The sequence below is a fragment of the Euleptes europaea genome, chromosome 8, assembly GCF_029931775.1.
Source record: "Euleptes europaea isolate rEulEur1 chromosome 8, rEulEur1.hap1, whole genome shotgun sequence".
NCBI lineage: Eukaryota > Metazoa > Chordata > Lepidosauria > Squamata > Sphaerodactylidae > Euleptes > Euleptes europaea.
The window spans coordinates 78636193-78654748 of record NC_079319.1 but is presented as its reverse complement, the minus strand read 5'-3'; the positions used below and the strand labels follow the sequence as shown (position 1 = coordinate 78654748).

General features: G+C 41.0%; 1 protein-coding gene across 1 annotated transcript in view; it reads right to left on the bottom strand.

Annotated features, from left to right (window-relative positions):
• Positions 1–3067: 3067 nt before the first annotated feature.
• The window catches only part of NUP153 (nucleoporin 153), a 65807-nt gene continuing 50318 nt past the window's right edge, over positions 3068–18556 (bottom strand). The window contains exons 16-21 of the mRNA XM_056854808.1: positions 15267–15461; positions 13729–14592; positions 9234–9617; positions 7556–7843; positions 4451–4604; positions 3068–3282 (exon numbers count right to left, since the gene is read on the bottom strand). Coding sequence (XP_056710786.1) covers positions 3195–3282; positions 4451–4604; positions 7556–7843; positions 9234–9617; positions 13729–14592; positions 15267–15461 — 1973 coding nt within the window. The 3' untranslated portion in view covers positions 3068–3194. The remainder of the gene's footprint in view (positions 3283–4450; positions 4605–7555; positions 7844–9233; positions 9618–13728; positions 14593–15266; positions 15462–18556) is intronic.

Genomic DNA, 18556 nt, shown 5'->3' with positions numbered 1-18556 from the left:
ACTGCTGCTTGGCAAACCCAGGGGGCTGAAAGCAGTCTCTTTTCCAAACTGCAGATTTCCCCGGATGTAATTTGAGGGCCCTCTGCAAACTGTGTCACTTACCCTCTCTGCTGTTCCCAGTTCTCAAGCACTTTTCACCAAAGTGGTGGCCACCAGGGATGGTTATCAAGGAACTTAAAAGTCTTTGCACGTGTTGAGGCTAATAACTCCACACCTTCCTACCAAACTTCAGAATGTGCTCTGTTGTGGGTACTGGCACTACCAACCGCTGCCTGAAGTGGATCAGTTAAGTACAGTATTTTAACTGCATATTTTGATAGATGTGAAACAAATTCAGAGATACTGGAGTCACCGGAGACAAAGATCAGTATTAGAGCTGGGCACTGTTGATGTGGGACTTTCTCCCATGTAAGCAAAAAGGCAAAATTTATTTCTATAAACAAGATGAAAAGCAGCGGAGAGAAAACCTACCTCAGACACTGATCTTCCCTGTGAGACTTCCTAGGCAAGGGCTGGGAAGAGAACTCAAGGTTCAGGAGCACCCATATCTGTTCTTTTTGGACTATGAACAGGATAGAAAAATTACTGGGATAAAGGAACAAAGAAACAAGTTCGGTGGTACAACTACCCAGTAGGCAATAGACTACCACCACCATTCTCCAAGATAATTTCTGATCTCGCATGACTTAGTATACAAAAACTGTTCCTCTGAGAAAATTTCTTTCGCCCTGGCAAAGTAGTGCACTCCCATTCCCTCAAGAACTCTAATAGCCCTGCACAAGACCCAACGTAGGAGAGGGCATCAGCTTTTGTTTTCTGGGTCTTGTCGCTTTCTCACTCTCAGGTCAGACTGCTCTTCAATTTATACCCGAGGAAATTCCATTGGTCTCTGTAATCCCTGTATTTTTTGCTAAGTGATTGACAGGAAGGAACTAAGGAGTGTTAGGGTCCTGCCCCAGTGAAGCCTGAAACCCTTACAAAAGCTGCCTTTTTAGTTAGAAGATTGCATTGATCAGACAGTTGCTGCCTCACAGGATATGGGATCCATCAGCTCAACCTTCCTTAACCAGTTGGAGAGACTTCCCAGAGGGCTGAATACTCTCTTCCCAGTATAGAAATGAGCCAGTGTGGTATAGTGACAGGGGGTTACCGCACTTGTATTCCCAGCGATGTATGAAGAGTTTGAAAACGTTATCAAAAATACTGTTCACACTTTCTATGTATTCCCACCGATGTATTAAGAGTTTGAAAACGTTATAAAAAATACTGTTCGCACTTTGGCTCCTTTAGCTGTGAAGCTAAATTGGGAATTTATAAGCTGTGGTATCCAAAAACCCTTTTAAAGAGATTTATATTTTTTATAACGTTTTCAAACTCTTCATACATCGCTGGGAATACAAAGTGCGGGAACCCCCACACTCTAACGAGTGTCACATGAGGATCTGGGAGATCCAGGTCTGAATCCCCACTCCCATGTACAGATTTTTGAGTGACCTTGGGACAGTCACACACTCTCAGCCTAACCTACCTCACAGGGTTGTTATGAGAATAAGGTAAGCTGTTTTGGGTCCCCACTGAGGAGTAAGGTGGGGTATGCTAAGATGAAGGCCTTAAGTGCATCGTGCACATTTCACTATTCCATAATCCAACCACCATCTGTTAATACCCTGATGGTTTATTATACGACAACGGCAAGTTCCTTCAGCATTTGGAGAGGACAGCAGAAAGTTAAGATGAAGGGAAAGGAATACTAACCATTCATTACCAAAATAATTCTCATAATGTCTTTGATTATAACAGAACCCTCATCAAATTTAAATTGCCAGAAGTGACCTACAAGCATCTTATTTTTCAATTGCCAGGCTGGTGTTATTTTAATTGGTATACTCTCATGCCACGACTATATGACTTTATTATGATTTAACAGAAATTTTATTTTGAAAGTTAAAGAGTCAGCCAAATGCTCCAGGCAATTGTAATCAGTCCTTTGACTTGAAAAGTTGGGCACCCTCATTAGGGGAGACCTAACAGCACAGAATTTATTCAATTTGTATTGCTCAGTATTAATTAAATGTAGATATAAACACATTTATATTCTCTTAAACTGAGAATATCCTTTACAAATGCATTTCAGGTAAGACCATAAGTACCTTCATTAAAATTCGCACAAACGTTTCATAATTTTTATTGATGGCATTTATCCCATGGTTTAACATGTTAATTATACTGTAATAAACATGGCTTTAATATTAAACTTTTCCTTATTATCCAAAGTCACCAGAGTCCATTTCCGTAAATATAAAAATATATACTTAACACTTTGTACAATACTGGTTTTTGGTCCAAACAAAAATGGATCAGAAAAGCCAATAAACTCACTTTAAGAATTCCCAATTTTAAAGGTCTTTAATGGATTTAGGCAACTTTGAATAATGAGATTTACATAATAAAATCTGGGACAATACTAAACAAAAATTTGCTGTAACACACAAAATTAAAATTTCAAGTTCACAGATTTGTTATGCCAAAGTAGTACACAGAGAAACAGAATTGTATTTACATGTTTGTTTCATAATAAAATAATGAAAAAGGCAAGACAGGTGATAAGGAGCTGTAAGAATGAATAGAAAGAGCATCTAATCGTTAAATGAAGTACTACAGATCTAACTAGTCCTTAGCAGGGATCATCCTTTAGATCATTCTTCCTCTATCAGAAAATTTTAGTGCACAATACATGCCACTCACTCACTTCACACGTACATCAACACAAATTCCGCATTGAATCATTCATTATCCACATTCTCTACTCTATACAGACTCCCCTCACTGATATAATTACAATTCTCGAGGTGTCAGTAAACGCCGATGAGCGTACGAAGTGGTGCAAACAGAGGTATTATACGAAGCCATTCGCTGTGCAGGCTATATTTGCATCTATAGCCAAACCATGCCAAGTCAGTGAAGGAAAAACTGCCGGATTCTAAAGTAGTTTTGCTCAAGGTCCTCCTCCCTGCCACCAATTCTAATCTTAAAAAAAAAAAAAAAACCCTAAGTGGAGAGGACAAAAAAAAGCAAGCAGAGTTTAGGCAGATGTGGCTTCAGCTAAACCCGGCACGAGGTACAATTCAGTAATTAAACAATGCAGGGCAACCAGCTGTGGTAACAGAGTTGCTGTCTGTAACAACTGTTAATATTTATTTTCTACGTCTAACAGCGGTCTTTATCTTCCGAGTAGATAGCGCAGATCCAGATGTCGAGAAAATATTTTTCCCGTTACTCCTGCTTGGAGAAGGGGGGGGGGGAAATCAGACGTAAGGAACTTAAGAATGGTATGTTGGAACACTTTTAATTTTTGAACAAACATGAAAAATGCATACATTATCAAAGGAAGATAGGTCATCTGGAGTACCCCATTAAATCCTTTTTACTAAAGATGTCATTTTCTATGGATCACACCTTTCAGTTAAAGAGTCTTAATCTCAACTTCTGCTTCAAGGACAGCAACATACACACAACATCCCTGAAAAGTTCATGTCGGTCTTCAAGTGTTATCACGCTATTCTTTGCATCAACTCAACATCCAATAATTTCTAATAGCCACAGTATTTTTATTTAGGATGGATTTGTATGCCAATTTATCATACAACAAAGTATGTGATTTTTCCTATTGTTTTTCAGTGACATAGCATCCCTAAGCATGTTACTGCAAAATACTCCTTTAGTACAAATGAGAAATAATAGGAGGAAACCTAGAGAAAATAGAAGGGAAACAGAGGTTTTTCCCCCCTCCAATTTTTCCAACATAAAAATTAGAAATTTTGGGGAACACAGAAAATTCCTATGAAATATGTTCCCCCTGGAATGAAATTCTTAAAAAAAACTCTTTAAAAATGCTTTCTAAGGATTGTGTAGTATGAAGATTTTTATGTCAGACAACCTACCACTAAATAATGATAATTCCTGTGTATGCCAGTTTCAAGGACATGTTCATTGTTAAATGTGACTAATTTTGTTCACAATTAATATGAAACGCTGTTGTGTGTAACACTAACATTAACCTCTTTAATGGAGTATAACAGTCTACTGATAGATCTTCATAGTTACTGTATGATGACTATTTCTAAGTTCAGACAATAAACCTTTTAAAATGACAAGATGTATGCTTTCTATTTTTAACTTCTATTTTTTCCTCCTGCTTCTTTAGATGGCAAAAAACTGGCAGCAAAGGGTGCAGCCTTATATCTGTAATTTTGTTTGAACAAAACTGAGGTGTTTTGCAACACTACAATTTTTATATGCTAAGATGTTTTTCCACGGCCTCTAAGTGTCCAGAAAATTTATTTCTCAGGCCTTGAAATGCCTGTCTGAAGGCATGGCACAGTTAGACACCTACACACAAACACAAATAGCTGTACACAAACCTACCCAAAGATCTGAACCTCCTACTTACCCCAGGCTAAATGCTGAAGGCTGGGTGAATGAAAATCCTGAAGAACCTGCAGGCTGCGCTTGTGCGCCAGGGGGAGCACCAAAGGTAAATACTCCCGGGCTACTGCCTGCAAAGTTGAAATTGGCAGAACTGCTTCCAAACTGGAACACCGGGCCTAGAAGAGTGAGACACTGAGGATCAGTTTCTTGGGTGACGAGCATTTTCTCTCACTATTATTATTAAAGGTCTGCTGGAAATCTTAAATCTCTCTAGAACCACTGAATTGTTGGCGATAGAGAAGTATTAGCAGTTCACTTAGCCGCTGTAATTGAATGCACAATGATAACAGCAGCAAAACCAACTACTTATTGGAATTCCCTGGCTCGTTCCACAAACTGTTCTGAATCCAAGAATCAGGCACCTAGTTCTGCATACCCAAGGAAACTTTGAACTCTTATTTCTTCAATAGGTGCTCTCCATGTAAGCCTCTTCTGAAACTAGGGTTGCCTATAAGCTGGGGGGAAATGTCCTGTCCCTTTAACAGAGGCTTAATATGTGGATAAGGGAAAGTTAAGATTTCCACGGTAGGGAAGTAAAATAACCTCATCTGATAAATAACATCTTATTAAGCCTTTATTCTAGGTACAGGACACGTTTTCTCTAGGCTGTTGGTAATCCTAACTGAAACGGGGAAGAAGTTTCAAAAGCAGTTTCCAATAGGGCATGGGGACCAATGTTTAAATCAAAAGGGGTGTCAGAAGAACAAATAGAGAGAGGAGAAACTGCCTTTACTACCTGACCCCCTGGTCATCCCCATGCCACAGAGATATCTCACCATTCCCATAACAGGGAAAGAAGAGAGGGACGAAGACTGAACAAACAGCAAGAAATACATCCTTGTCTGACACCTTTGTCAATTGGAAGCCATTCTGTTTCTCCATATTTTGTCCTAACAGTAGCCTCTTGTCGAGAGTACAGGTTGTGCATCAAAACTATCAGATGTTATGGCACACCTATTTCTTTTAAAACCAACTATAGCTTTTCATGATCCACAGTCAAAAGCTTTGCTGTAATCAGTTGTTTTATTAAAACAGTCCATGACCAGTAAAATATCCATCACATGTACAGAATAAAAGGTATTAAATTCCAAAAAGGAGATAAAAATGAACCAGCACAAATAGTGTACAATACATTTTTGCTGTAATCTATGAAATACAAGCTGATTTTCTTCTGAAGTTCTTTCGTATGCTCTAGTAACCAATGTAAATTGGCAATATGATCTCTAGTGCCTCTTCCTTTTCTAAATCCAGCTTGAACATCTGGCATTTCTTGTTCCATATATGGCAACAGTCTTTGTTGTAAGATTTCGAGCATCCCTTTACTCATGTGAGAAATTAATGTGATGGTCTGATTGTTGCTGCAGCCTTTGGCATCTCCTTTTTTCAGAACTGGAATGTAGGATTGAGCATTTGCAGTCTGTGCGCCATTGTTTCGTTTTCCATATTTGTTGGCATACTCATGTTAAGATTTTGATGGGCTCTGTTTCTGTGGCTCTACTGGGCTCTGTTTCTGTGGCTCTACTGATATCCAATCTACTCCTGGTAATTTTTGTTTCTTCCAATTGTTCTCAGTGCAGCTTTCACTTCAATTTCTAAAACCATAGGTTATTCTTCAAAAGTTTCTTCTTGGAAGGAATCTGTTATCCTTTAATCTCTTCCATATAGTTCTTCACTGTTCCCATCTTTCCTTTATTTTGTCCTGTTCAGTTAATTTATTTCCAAGTTGGTCTTTCAGCATGCCTAACGATGGTTTAAATTTCCCTTTGATTTCTTGGATCTTGCAGAACAGATCTCTTGTTCTTTCTTTTTTGTTGTTTTATTTTTTTACACTGGTTATTATACTAGTTCTTTGTCCTAAATGCAAGTTGCTGGGTCGCTGCATTTAGACTTCTGATTCTCTTTCTGTCACCTTTTACATTTCCTTCTCATCTATCTTTAGCAATTTAAAGAGTTTCATCAGTCATCCATCAAGGCTTTTCACTTCTTTTGGCTACAGGAATAGTCTTTCAGCATTCTTCCTTGATAATATCTCTGGTTTCAACCTATAGTTCTTATGGTTCACATACACTTGAACTTAGTAATGCAAATCTGGGGGGGAATTTGGCGTCAAGTCTCATCTGGCTTATGGCGACCCCTGGGTTTTCAAGGCAATAGACGTTCAGAGGTGGTTTGCCATTGCCTGCCTCTGTATACATGGTGTTTAGCAGAGAGAACAGAGCTTCTCCAGCTTCTGCTATCTATAATTCGATTTCTATATTGGCCATCTGGTGATGTCCACATATACAATCATATGTTTGGCTTCCTAAAACATGTGTTTGCAATGAACAAATTGTTGTCTTCACAGAATTCCCTTAATAGATTTTCGAGGTAAGAGATGGATCAGAAGTGGTTTACCATTGCCACCTTCTTCACTGTATTAACCAGGGTTAGCTGAAGTGGCACCTCTGTTGTCTGTGATAGATCCTCCGCCAGTATAACCTTCCACTACTGCTGCTACCCTTCAATGATTCCTCTACCTCATCACCACTGGAACTGTCTGTTTTCTTCTGCTGATGTGGTCGTTGATCCCTGAAGGGGTGGATGTATCTTAGTTTGGTGTCTCAGCTGTGATCATTCTGCCTTGAGTGACTTATGGTATTGCTCTCAGCTTCACTGACACACACAAACCCCCTTGCCACTTTAAGATGTTATTCCCCTCTTGAATACACAAGATAAACAAACAAAAAATTCCAGCATTACCTATATATTGATCTGAACTTCCGTGAAACAAGGAGATGTCTTGAATTAAATGAACGGACGTTTGGCATCTGCCTTGATCTTTTATGCTAGGCAGAAGCCAACACGTACATTTGGAAGTATGTATTTAAAACATATTCGGTTTCTATTCTTTTAATATTTTCAGACATTTCAAATCAAAACCTGATTCCCAATATTCCTCCCACCCCCACCCCCAGGAAGCACTCATGCTAATAGCACAAAGATGACTGACAAAGGGGTGCAGAACTAAATATAGCTCTTTGCCAAGAACACTAGTCAACAGCATGAGACCTGCAGAGCTTGCACTTACCAGAACTAGAAGATGAACCAGAGCCAAAACCAGGTTGTTGGGTAGCTTGCTGTCCAAAGACTGGAGGCTGGGTAGTACTTGACACAGACCCAAAAGCTGGTGGCCCAGACTGAGTGCTAGCAGGAAATAGTGACGATGATGTTGACGATGAAAGTGACCCAAAGCTTGGAGCAGGGGGCTGGCTGGAGCCTTGGCTCTGACCAAATGTTGGTGTCTGACTAGCACCAAATGCTGGACCGGGGGCAGATGCTGAAGACCCAGAACCAAACACAAATGAAGAGGAGGAACCTAGAAAAAGTGAACATGTAAATCTGTATTACATCAAGACAGACAATTGGTCCACCTAGCTCAAGTATTGTCTGTTCTGCTTGGCAGCAGCTCTCCAGGTTCTCAGGTAGCAAACATCTCTCCTAACACTTACTATCTGAGATTCTCTAAACTGGAGATGCCAGGGACTGAACCTGGGACCTTCTGCATTCAAAGCACGTGCTCTTCCACTGAGCCATGGCCATTCTGCAAGCAAGCCGAATAAGCTCAGGAACTGCCTCTACTTCAGCTGCTTCTACGAATGTCTCATACAAAATTCCTCTGTAGAGTTTTTAACCTGTATGTGCAGGAACTGTTCACCTGGTAAGGTTCCCTACCTACCAACAGCAGCCCCTTTATTGAACTTTCAAAGCCTTAAACAGGTGTGCACATATACACGGCCATTGTAAGGCTCCACTTCTGTGATCAGAAATGACAGTAGCAGCAGCCAATGAAGAAGAAGGAAAGCAGAAACAGAAACAAGGAGTAAGCAGTTGACATATTAAGTGGTGACAATTGTGGGGGTGGGGGCATAGCAGTTACAGGAGGGAAGGCGTGAGAGACATGTGAGCAGAGGACAAAAGGAAGAGCGTCGTTTTTACAACTTGAATTTCCCAATCAAAAATTATTATAACTGTTCTAAGGACGGGGGGTCTACTGATCAAAAAGATTAAGCTAATGTAGCTCATACTCCTAACCACAGTGCTGCAACACCTCCGGTTCAAATCTCAGCTCACTGCATTGTTTCAGAAAAGCCGTTCTTCCTAAGCCTCCACTTCTTACGGGCAAAATTAATTTATTGTTTAATTTATAAGGTAAAGGTAAAGGTCCCCTGTGCAAGCACCGGGTCATTCCTGACCCATGGGGTGACGTCACATCCCGACGTTTTCTAGGCAGACTTTGTTTGCGGGGTGGTTTGCCAGTGCCTTCCCCAGTCATCTTCCCTTTACCCCCAGCAAGCTGGGTTCTCATTTCACCGACCTCGGAAGGATGGAAGGCTGAGTCAACCTTGAGCCAGCTACCTGAAACCAACTTCCGTTGGGATCGAACTCAGGTCGTGAGCAGAGCTTTTGACTGCAGTACTGCAGCTTAACACTCTGCGCCAAGGGGCTCATCGTTTAATTTATAGGCTAATTCTAATTTATAGGCTATTCTGCAGATTGTTAGGAAAGTGCTCAAACACTTAGGAAAAACACTATTTCCCCCAAGAATCCCTTGAATTCGTTACTGGAACAGATCTGTTACCAGTCTAATCTAGTATTTTAAACCAGCATTTCAGACCTTTCCATCCATTCTCCACAGCAAGTCTTTGGAAAGCCAAGTGTCTTTCATGTACACCCACAAGCCTACGTGCTCCGAGTTTTGAGAATACCTGTGGAAGTTGCAGTGGTGGTGGAGGTGGTGGGGGCTGCAAAACTGAAGCCAGAGTTAGCAGTACTGTTAGTCGTAGCTGCTGTCCCAAAGAGAAATGGAACAGGGGTGTTTGTGCTGGAGGTGGTCGCTGGTGGCTTGCTCTCTTGAGAGAACCCAAAGGACTGTGATGTGCTGGAGTCAGTGGGATTACCAAAAGCAGAGCTGCTCACAGTGCTGCTGGCCTGTCCAAACAAAAAGGTTGGTGGAGGAGGATTGGAGGCAGATGTAGTACTGCTGAATACTCTGCTGCTGCTGCCACTGCTGCCAGCAGAAACACTCGGCACAGCAGAGTTAGAAGAACTAGGGCTCAAGAAACTGAATGCAGGCTTTGCTGATCCTGGATCTGAAAGGAGAAGTTAAGTGCATTACTTTAGAAACAACAGTTCAAGATACAAAGACAGAGAGAGAGGGAACAGTCCTGCCTTAACACCTGTAAAATTTGTCAGGCTTCACAGATGTGTGTATTAGAGTGTCCACTGAGCACATGTTCTGCAGAGAGACTGCAAAAACTGTAACATATTCTGCACCAGATGGTTGGGTAGCAACATTGGCTGTGCATTCACCGCCTGTTTTGGCAAAAAGACTAGTCCACGCTGCATGCCATGAAAGCAGGCTACTCAAGGACATGTCCACAATCCACAACATGATCAAAATGGTGAAGACTTGATTAAACTTTTCAGTGGCTCTATCACCTTCCACAAGTGAAATTCAACAGTCACGATACTTTTTGAAAGCTGTAGCAGGTGAAAAGCAAATCTATCTTTTTTGCTCAGTACTCATATCCTTTTTCTAAACGTTTTCCATTAATGCTCTTCCTCTCCTCCACTTGAACATACAGGTCTGTGTTAATGTTTTCTTCACCTTGGCCTTTTTTTTGCTCTCCTGTACTTCTCTTCCCCCGTCTCTTGCCCTTTGTACTTGTATTTCCTTTCATTTACGGATTTAGTTCAGATGTCACACAAAACCATAATTTTTTTAAAAAACTATGGTTAGTTTATGAAATCAGGATTTGGTTCACAGATTATCACACAAATCTTGATTTGCCTCAACAAATGCTGTCTTCCTTCTGTAGTCTGGGTGAACACCGTTGGGGAACAATCCAGGATGTCTGTGTTTGTCTACCATGGGAAATCATAGCCTTAACTAACTGTTGCTAACAGATCAACTTCAGACCCTGGCTTGATGGACCATAACTGGAGGCCCAACATTCAGACAATCACACTAACCACAGTCAATTTAATTAAACCATGGTTTCACATTGTGTCTGAACTGTGCCACATTCTCATCTTTCCTTGCTTTTACATTCATCTTGCAACATCATTAGTTATCTTGACCTATTATAATCCATTTCTCCTTTAGTTCTTTTGCCTCCAGCCAGAACTTTAATCTTTCCTTCTCCTCATGTAATCTTCTTTGAAACCAGCTCTTATTATTTTAGAGACTGGAAACTTTACTTTTTGCAGCCTTCTTTGGCAGGTAGTTCTAGTATAGTCTCTTTCCCACCAATTCTGCCTTCTCGATCTGGCTTCCTTGTTATTCCTTTTCAAAGTAATTTTCCAGAGAATTGCAAATCAAACATGCAAAGTGATTTGGATACTCAGAAATACATTATATATATCCTAAGTATCGTAGTCTCGTTAGATTATTTGCTTTCAACATTGCATATTTTTCTATTCTTTTGTTTCAATTATTCTATGTTCATTTGATTCTACCTTTCAGTGCCTCTCTACCTTTAATTTGATTCTACCTTTCAGTGTCTTTATTCTTCTTCCTCACCTACATCTTTAAGTGACCCCCAGTATCTTTTTTGAGGTCTCTTCCTTTGTGTGTGTGTATGTGTGTGTGTGTGTGTGTGTGTATAAAGTGCCCTCAAGTCGCAGCCGATTCATGGCGTCCCCTTATGGAGTTTTCAAGGCAAGAGACTAACAGAGGTGGTTTGCCAGTGCCTTCCTCTGTATAGCAACCCTGGACTTCCTTGGTGGTCTCCCATCCAAATACTGTATTCTTCCTAATGCTTCCATTGTCTATTTCTTTGGTTTAAGCTGCCACTTTTATCCCAGTTACTTAAAACTATTTCTGTGCTTATGATCTCTTTTCAATATTAATTTGCCTCACAGGATATCCTCCCATGAGCTTAAATTCGACCTCATTGCCCTTCCTGGTTGTACTTTTTCATGATTCTTGGTTGAAGTTCTTTTCCCCTTTCCTCACATTTTTTTTCTGGAGTCGTTTTCAATCAATCTCCCGTTCTTCAAATCCAGTCACATCCATTCTCTTATTCTAGACTCAGCCATTTGCAATGAATTTCTGGTCATCATGCTTTAAAAAACCCTCTCTGTTCTGTTCCTCTTTTGATTTGATCTACTTCTACACATTGTGTTGGCCACATTTTCCCCTTTCTCCAGTTTTTACATAGGCTTTCTTTTCCATCCTGTATCCATTATAAAATATTTTTAAACTTTGTATTTTCATTCTCTTGTCCTTTGCTAACTTGCTTGCCTTGTAATAAATAATAAACAGTACTTGCATCAGCCCTGAACTGGATGGCCCAGGCTAGCCTGATCTCGTCAGATCTCAGAAGCTAAGCAGGGTCAGCCCTGGTTAGTATTTGGATGGGGGACCACCAAGGAATACCAGGGTTGCTGTGCAGAGGAAGGCACTGGCAAACCACCATTGTTAGTCTCTTGCCATGAAAACCCCAAAAAGGGGTCGCCATAAGTCGGCTGCGACTTGACAGCACTTTACACACACACACACACACACACACACTTGAATCACCTCAACGATCTGTGGTTACATCATGACTGTAATTGCTTAATTAGGCATTACCTAGCTCTTATAAAATCATTCACCCATAAATCAGCAATATGTGAATAATACTATATACAATTATCAACTTCACACATTAAAGTTTCCATTCCTGTTCTGGTTTTCCTACTTTCTTTTAAGCAGGGATTTAAGAGATGGCTATTTTAACAACCAAAAGATACTTCTCCAACTGACTGATCAAAAATAGTCAAAAGTATTTAACGTATTAATTTAACAGAACTAGAAAAAAGAGAGAGACTTGTGAAAAAAATAAGTTAAAATTATAAAATATTATGTATCTGTTATTTCTAAGATCCTTCTTTGCAAATTTAAATACATGTAAATGGCAGATGGAATAGTTCTCGTTTTTATTGGAGACCCCCAGAATAAACAAGTTACAAATTGGGTTTAATGTATAAGTAAGCAAAGTGCACTTAGCAACTATAGTGACAGTTGTGGCTTCATGAAATTAACGATCATGGTTAAACAAAACTGTCAACTGACCAGCATCCCAATTCTGGTGGTGGTTTCTAGTATTACATTTTTCCTGAAGTCAATGGGAGTTTTAAAAAACACAAAAACTGCTATTCTACAACTAAAGCAAACTTATAAAATTTTACTTCAGATATTCAGATGCAAAACTGTAGTTAGAGAATTCTGGCTCTCCTCAGATTTATGTGAAATTAGCAACAAAGGCCCAATCTAGAGGATATAACAGCCTGTTTAAGTACATCCGATTCCCATGGCATAGCTGAGCTTGTGTTGAATCCTTACCAGCCAGCTGAACAAAAAGGATCCTTTGAACTGTACAGCCTCTGGGCAGCTTTCCCCAAGGTTACCTTCCTATTCAAAAATACTTTAAAAAACTTTTGTGTGCTGTGGCACCAGCCCAGAAACTCAAAAACTTGCAACATGGACATGATCCAATTCATGGCTAAATAGTGGAATTTTACATGTGAAGAAATTCCTGTCTCTTAGAAGTCTTAACTGTCAAGTATCCCCAAAATGATACAAGCTCATTAAAAAACATTTTTTTATACAGCCTTTCACCAAGCGGGCTATTAGCAATCATCCACAAGGCAAGAAAGCCTAATGGTTCATTTTATGAACATATGTCAGGATTTGGGAGGCCTCCTTGTAACAGCATGATCTTTAAATCACTTCCCAAAATAACTGACTCTTACTGTATCGTGGCAACAGGAAACTAAAAGGACTGCCTGCTTCCTTATGAACGTGCCTGACCACTACGGTCTTCACAGGCCCTGCTCAGGGTACCCGCACTTTCTGAGATTAGGTGAGCGGCAATCTGAGTTATGGCCCCAAAGATCTGGAACTCTCTTCCCAGGGAGATCCATTTGTCCCCCTCTGTTGCGATCTTCCGCCAGTGGGCGAAGACTTCTTTGTTTTGTTTGACATTCCCTCAGTGATCCCTCCTTCCTAACCAATGTTTTAACTGTTTTAATGATGTGTGGTTTTTTGGGGGAGGGCTTATTTTAATGGTTTTAAAATGTGATTTTACCATATACATTTTAAATAGTTAGTTGCTTTGGTGGTTCTTGTGAGGGCAGAATGGCAGGATATAAATTTTGTAAATAACATAATAAAAATAAATAAAACTTGAAAATGCAGAGAATTTTTGCACCTACCTGCAGGGTTGGTGTGTGCACCAAATGTAAAACCTGCCTTTGTTGGTTGCTCAGTTTCTTTCTCTGCTGGTTTTGCCAGGTTGAAACTAAAAGCAGGTTTTCCTGTGCTGTCATCTTTGGTTTGCTCCACCTTCCCAAATTCAAAGATGGGTTGCGCCTTTGCCTCTTCATTCTCTGCTTTCTTTCCAAACACCAATGGATTTGAAGGGGCCACAGTCTCCTGTTTGTCATCTGTCCTTTCCAAAACAAGCTGCGGGGCAGTCACAGGTTCCACAGTACCAAAAGCAAACCCACTTTTTGCTGAGGGAATCTCCTCTTTCTTCCCTTCCAGGTTCTTAAAGGAAAAGGGAGTCACCGCACCTTCCTTTCCCTCAGAATTTCCAAATTTAAAGCCACTTATTCCAGTTTTATTCTCTGATGAAGCTGCAGAGGCTGTGCCAAAACTGAAACTCCCCAGAGCAGGCTTGTTAAGTCCTTCTTTCTTCTCTTGCTGCCCGAGGTTAGCTATTCCAAACTGAAACCCTGTGCTAGATGTACTGGTAGCACCAGACGCAAGTCCAAAGCTGAAGCTGCTGCTACTCTTGCTCTCTTTTGAGCGGTCCTCTGATTTAGTCTCCACTGGAAAGCTTCCCAGCGTGGAGCCTTCAGCTTCGGAGATCTTAAATCCTCCGGTCACAGCGTTCGCTGAGCCTCCAAGATCTGACGTAATACCAAATTTAAATCCTGTTTGTTCTCCAATCTTGAAGTCTTTCCCTGTGCTTCCCAGCATCTGAGGCGATTCTAAAGAGGATGACTGAATACCAAACTTAAACAAAGGAGCAGATGGGGCCGAGGAAGCAGCAGAAAGAGTAGAAGTACCAAGACCTAAAAATTAAAACAAAACAAAACTGTACGCCAAGTCTGTACTACAGAAATAACTGAAGACTTTATATTGAGAAACCCTGTCCAGTAAGTCCTAATGGTATGAGCCAATTCTGAGTGCAATAAGTAACTTTTTAGTGGAATCTCTCTCTGTCCATCACCAGAACTGCTGCACTTATGCATAATAAGAGCCAACTACACTGTGTTAGGCTCCAGTAAGACAGCTAGTCAGTTTTATTTTTGTGCATTTCACTGCCACTTAACTATATGCCTTTTTAATAGCTTTTCTTGAATTTATTCAATAAAGCCTTCTTTTGCTTTATGGTGTGTGTTGCTTAAGGAATTATTGAGACCAAACCCAGGTAAAGCTTGGTTACGTTATTGCACCAAGGCAGGACCAGCCTTGATATATGCTAATGAAAGCAACTGTGTACCAAAGCGTCCCATTTAGGTTACTGATACAGGAAATGTGCACAATAGGCTGATTCTGTGTGTTTCTGTATATGCATTGGCCATGGAAGAACTAGCAGTGGGTGGAGAGGGAGGGTAAAATGAGAGAAAAACGTGGGCCTTTTTGAGCCTGCCTTTCTTATTTTTTGCAGACAGGGCTTAACAAAACAAACAGCCCATACAGCTGAGTGTTGTTGCCTGAGGAGCTGTGTATTGGTTTTACTTACCTTTTACTTCCGCCTTGCTGCCCGGTTTTGCACTCTCACAAGCCACACACTTTGTGGCATCTGATTTGTTCTGTACTAAGCAGGTCTCGCAGTCCCAACTCCCTTCTGGTTTCTTGAATTTGTCTAAGCCCAGAAAACCACCAGAAAGACTGGGCAAACAGGAAGCACTGCTACTCACCACAGGCACCAAACCTCCTGGTTAAAGAAACATAATTTATAGATTAATCATCAAATCAAAACACCACGTCAAGCAACTGCTAGTATATATAAAAAAGTAAACGTAATCAACAGCTGCTTTTCAATGGCAGAAGTCACTTAAAAACATTGACAGACATCATTCTAATCTCCTCAACCCAATTCATTGTGGGTTTTTCTTTTTACATTTCCAACACACTTTACGGATGGTTTCCAAAGTCTCCAATATGTAGGGTTGCCAACTTCAGGTTGAGAAATTCATGGAGATTTCGGGTTGGAGCCTGGGAAGGGAAGAGACCTTAGTAGGGTATAATGCATAGAGTCCACCCTTCAAAGTAACCATTTGTTCCAGGGGAAATGATCCCTGCAGTCTGGAGATCAGTTGTAATTCCAGATCTCCAAGCCCCGCTCGGAGGCTGCCAACTGTACTGATACGTTAGCCCATGGTGGATTTGAACTGTTCTGCACTGTCGACTAAAATGAAGCTAATGATACCTATTTGAAACGTGCAAGGGAAACAAGCAGCACCATCCCATATATTTTTATTTGAAAGCAGGTTATGCTGAATTCCATAGAATTTACTTCCAATTAAAAGACACACAAAGTGCAAGAATCATGGTTAGGCTATTCTGCACTTACAAAAAAGCAGCTAATTAGCAACCCAGGGTGGATACTTCCAAGGTAAGAAAAGAAGACAAGGAAGGTGCAAATGCTTGAGCCTGTGTGTTGGCTAGGCTTTCTAAGAGGTGGGGGGAACAGCCAGGGTACTGCAAAAACAGGTGGCTACTTTTCACTTAAAGGAGTTCATCTTCTTAGGAGTTCCCAAGTCATCTTGAAACAGAGAAGTATTTTATATGGGATTTTTTGGATTACAGGAAACCTTTTCCATTTTTTAAAGAGATGATATGCTATCTCAGAACTAATTTACACTAGTGCAGTGCTATAAGAATTAATGTATAAGTGGCCACAACATCTGATGAAGTAGTGTCCACTTCATCTGAGAAACCTTGGGAGAGTTGTCATAATACATGTTTCAAGAAATTACCATGAAGAGCTTACTGGCACCTCTTTTCCATTTCTGTTTTAAAGGTACTTAATCCAAAATCTAATACTTTTAACAATGTAATCCTTGACAGAGTTACACTCTTCTCACTCTATCGAAGTCTAACAGGCCAAGGATAATCTGTTTAGGATTGCATTGTAAGATGTTTTACTACCAAAAATATATTAAGGAAGGTAAACCTCCTTGCCCTTTAATGTGGGCATCTCAGAGTCCAAAAGAATTAAACAAGAGTTTGTGAAAGACTGTCTATTTTGAATGAACAGATGCAATTAGAGGTGAGAAGGACATTAATTCTTATTTTCTCACTGCACCATGATCTTGATTTCTAGAATATATAGGGATAATGTAGCATAACATCCTAGAAGAACATAAGAAAGACCCTGCTGGATCAGACCAAGGCCCAACAAGTCCAGCAGTCTGTTCACACAGTGGCCAACCAGGTGCCTCTAGGAAGCCACAAACAAGACGAGTGCAGCAGCACCATCCTGCCTGTGTTCCACCGCACCCAAAATAATAGGCATGCTCCTCTGATACTAGAGAGAATAGGTATGCAGCATGACTAGTATCCATTCTAACTAATAGCCATGAATACCCCTCTCCTCCATGAATATGTCCACTCCCCTCTTAAAGCCCTCCAAGCTGGCAGCCATCACCACATCCTGGGGCAGGGAGTTCCACAATTTAACTATGCGTTGTGTGAAAAAATACTTCATCTGTTTTGAATCTCTCGCCCTCCAGCTTTAGCAGATGGCCCCGTGTTCTAGTATTATGGGAGAGGGAGAAAAACGTCTCCCTGTCCACTCTCTCCAAACCATGCCTGTGTCTCATGCTGGGGCCGGCCTGTACAAGCGGTTAGGCTCCTGGCATGAGTGCAGGCCTGGTTTCAGTTGTTTACATATTTGCTGCGCTGATCTCACCCTCGATTCCCCTCCGCCCGTCGCTGTAGCCTTGAGCAGCTAACGAGCTGTGTCTTCCCACTCTCCCTCATCCTCCTTTCCTTCCCCCCAGGCGTTGTTATCAATTCCTTTCCCAGGCTTGCTAGAATGTGCACCTGTGATGTAATCATGCTACCACGTTTTAACTTGGCTCTGTAGTCTGGCTAGCTCATTAGCAGCTTTGTATTCTGCAAGTTACCTGAGCTGCACCTGTTGCCTTTTCAATAAAGTTAACCTGCTTCTCACTTGGCTGTCTGAGCGAGTGGCTTTTTGGGAATTGCCCAGGTTGGCTGGAGAACCTGACAATAGACCTCTATCATGTCTCCCCTTAGCCGCCTTCTTTCCAAGCTAATCAGCCCTAAGCGTCCTAACCGCTCCCCATAGGACAGTTGCTCTAGTCCCCTAATCATTTTGGTTGCTCTTTTCTGCACCTTCTCAAGCTCTGCAATATTCTTTTTTAGGTGTGGTGACCAGAACTGTACACAGTATTCCAAGTGTGGTCTCACCATAGATTTGTACAAGGGCAGTATGATATCAGCAGTTGTATTCTCTATTCCTCGTCTAATTATGGCCAGCATGGAATTTGCCTTTTTTACAGCAGCCGCACACTGGGTTGACATCTTCATTGAGCTATCCACTACCACCCCAAGATCCCTTTCTTGGTCTGTCGCTGCCAGCACAGATCCCATCAGTGTATATGTGAAGTTGGGATTTTTTGCCCCAATATGCAGCACTTTACACTTACTCACATTGAATCTCATTTGCCATTTTAATGCCCATTCTTCCAGTATGTAGAGATCCTTCTCGAGCTCTTCACAGTCCGATTTTGTTTTAACCACCCTAAATAATTTGGTGTCATCTGAAAACTTAGCTACTTCACTGTTTAACCCCAACTCCAGGTCATTGATGAACAGGTTGAAAAGCACCGGTCCCAACACAGATCCCTGAGGCACCCCACTGCTCACATCCCGCCATTGTGAGAACTGACCATTGATTCCTACTCTCTGCTTCCTATTTTTCAGCCAGCTCTCAATCCATAAGAAAATTTTAAAAATAATCACACACAATGAATTATACTATATCTTCTCACTTTGCCT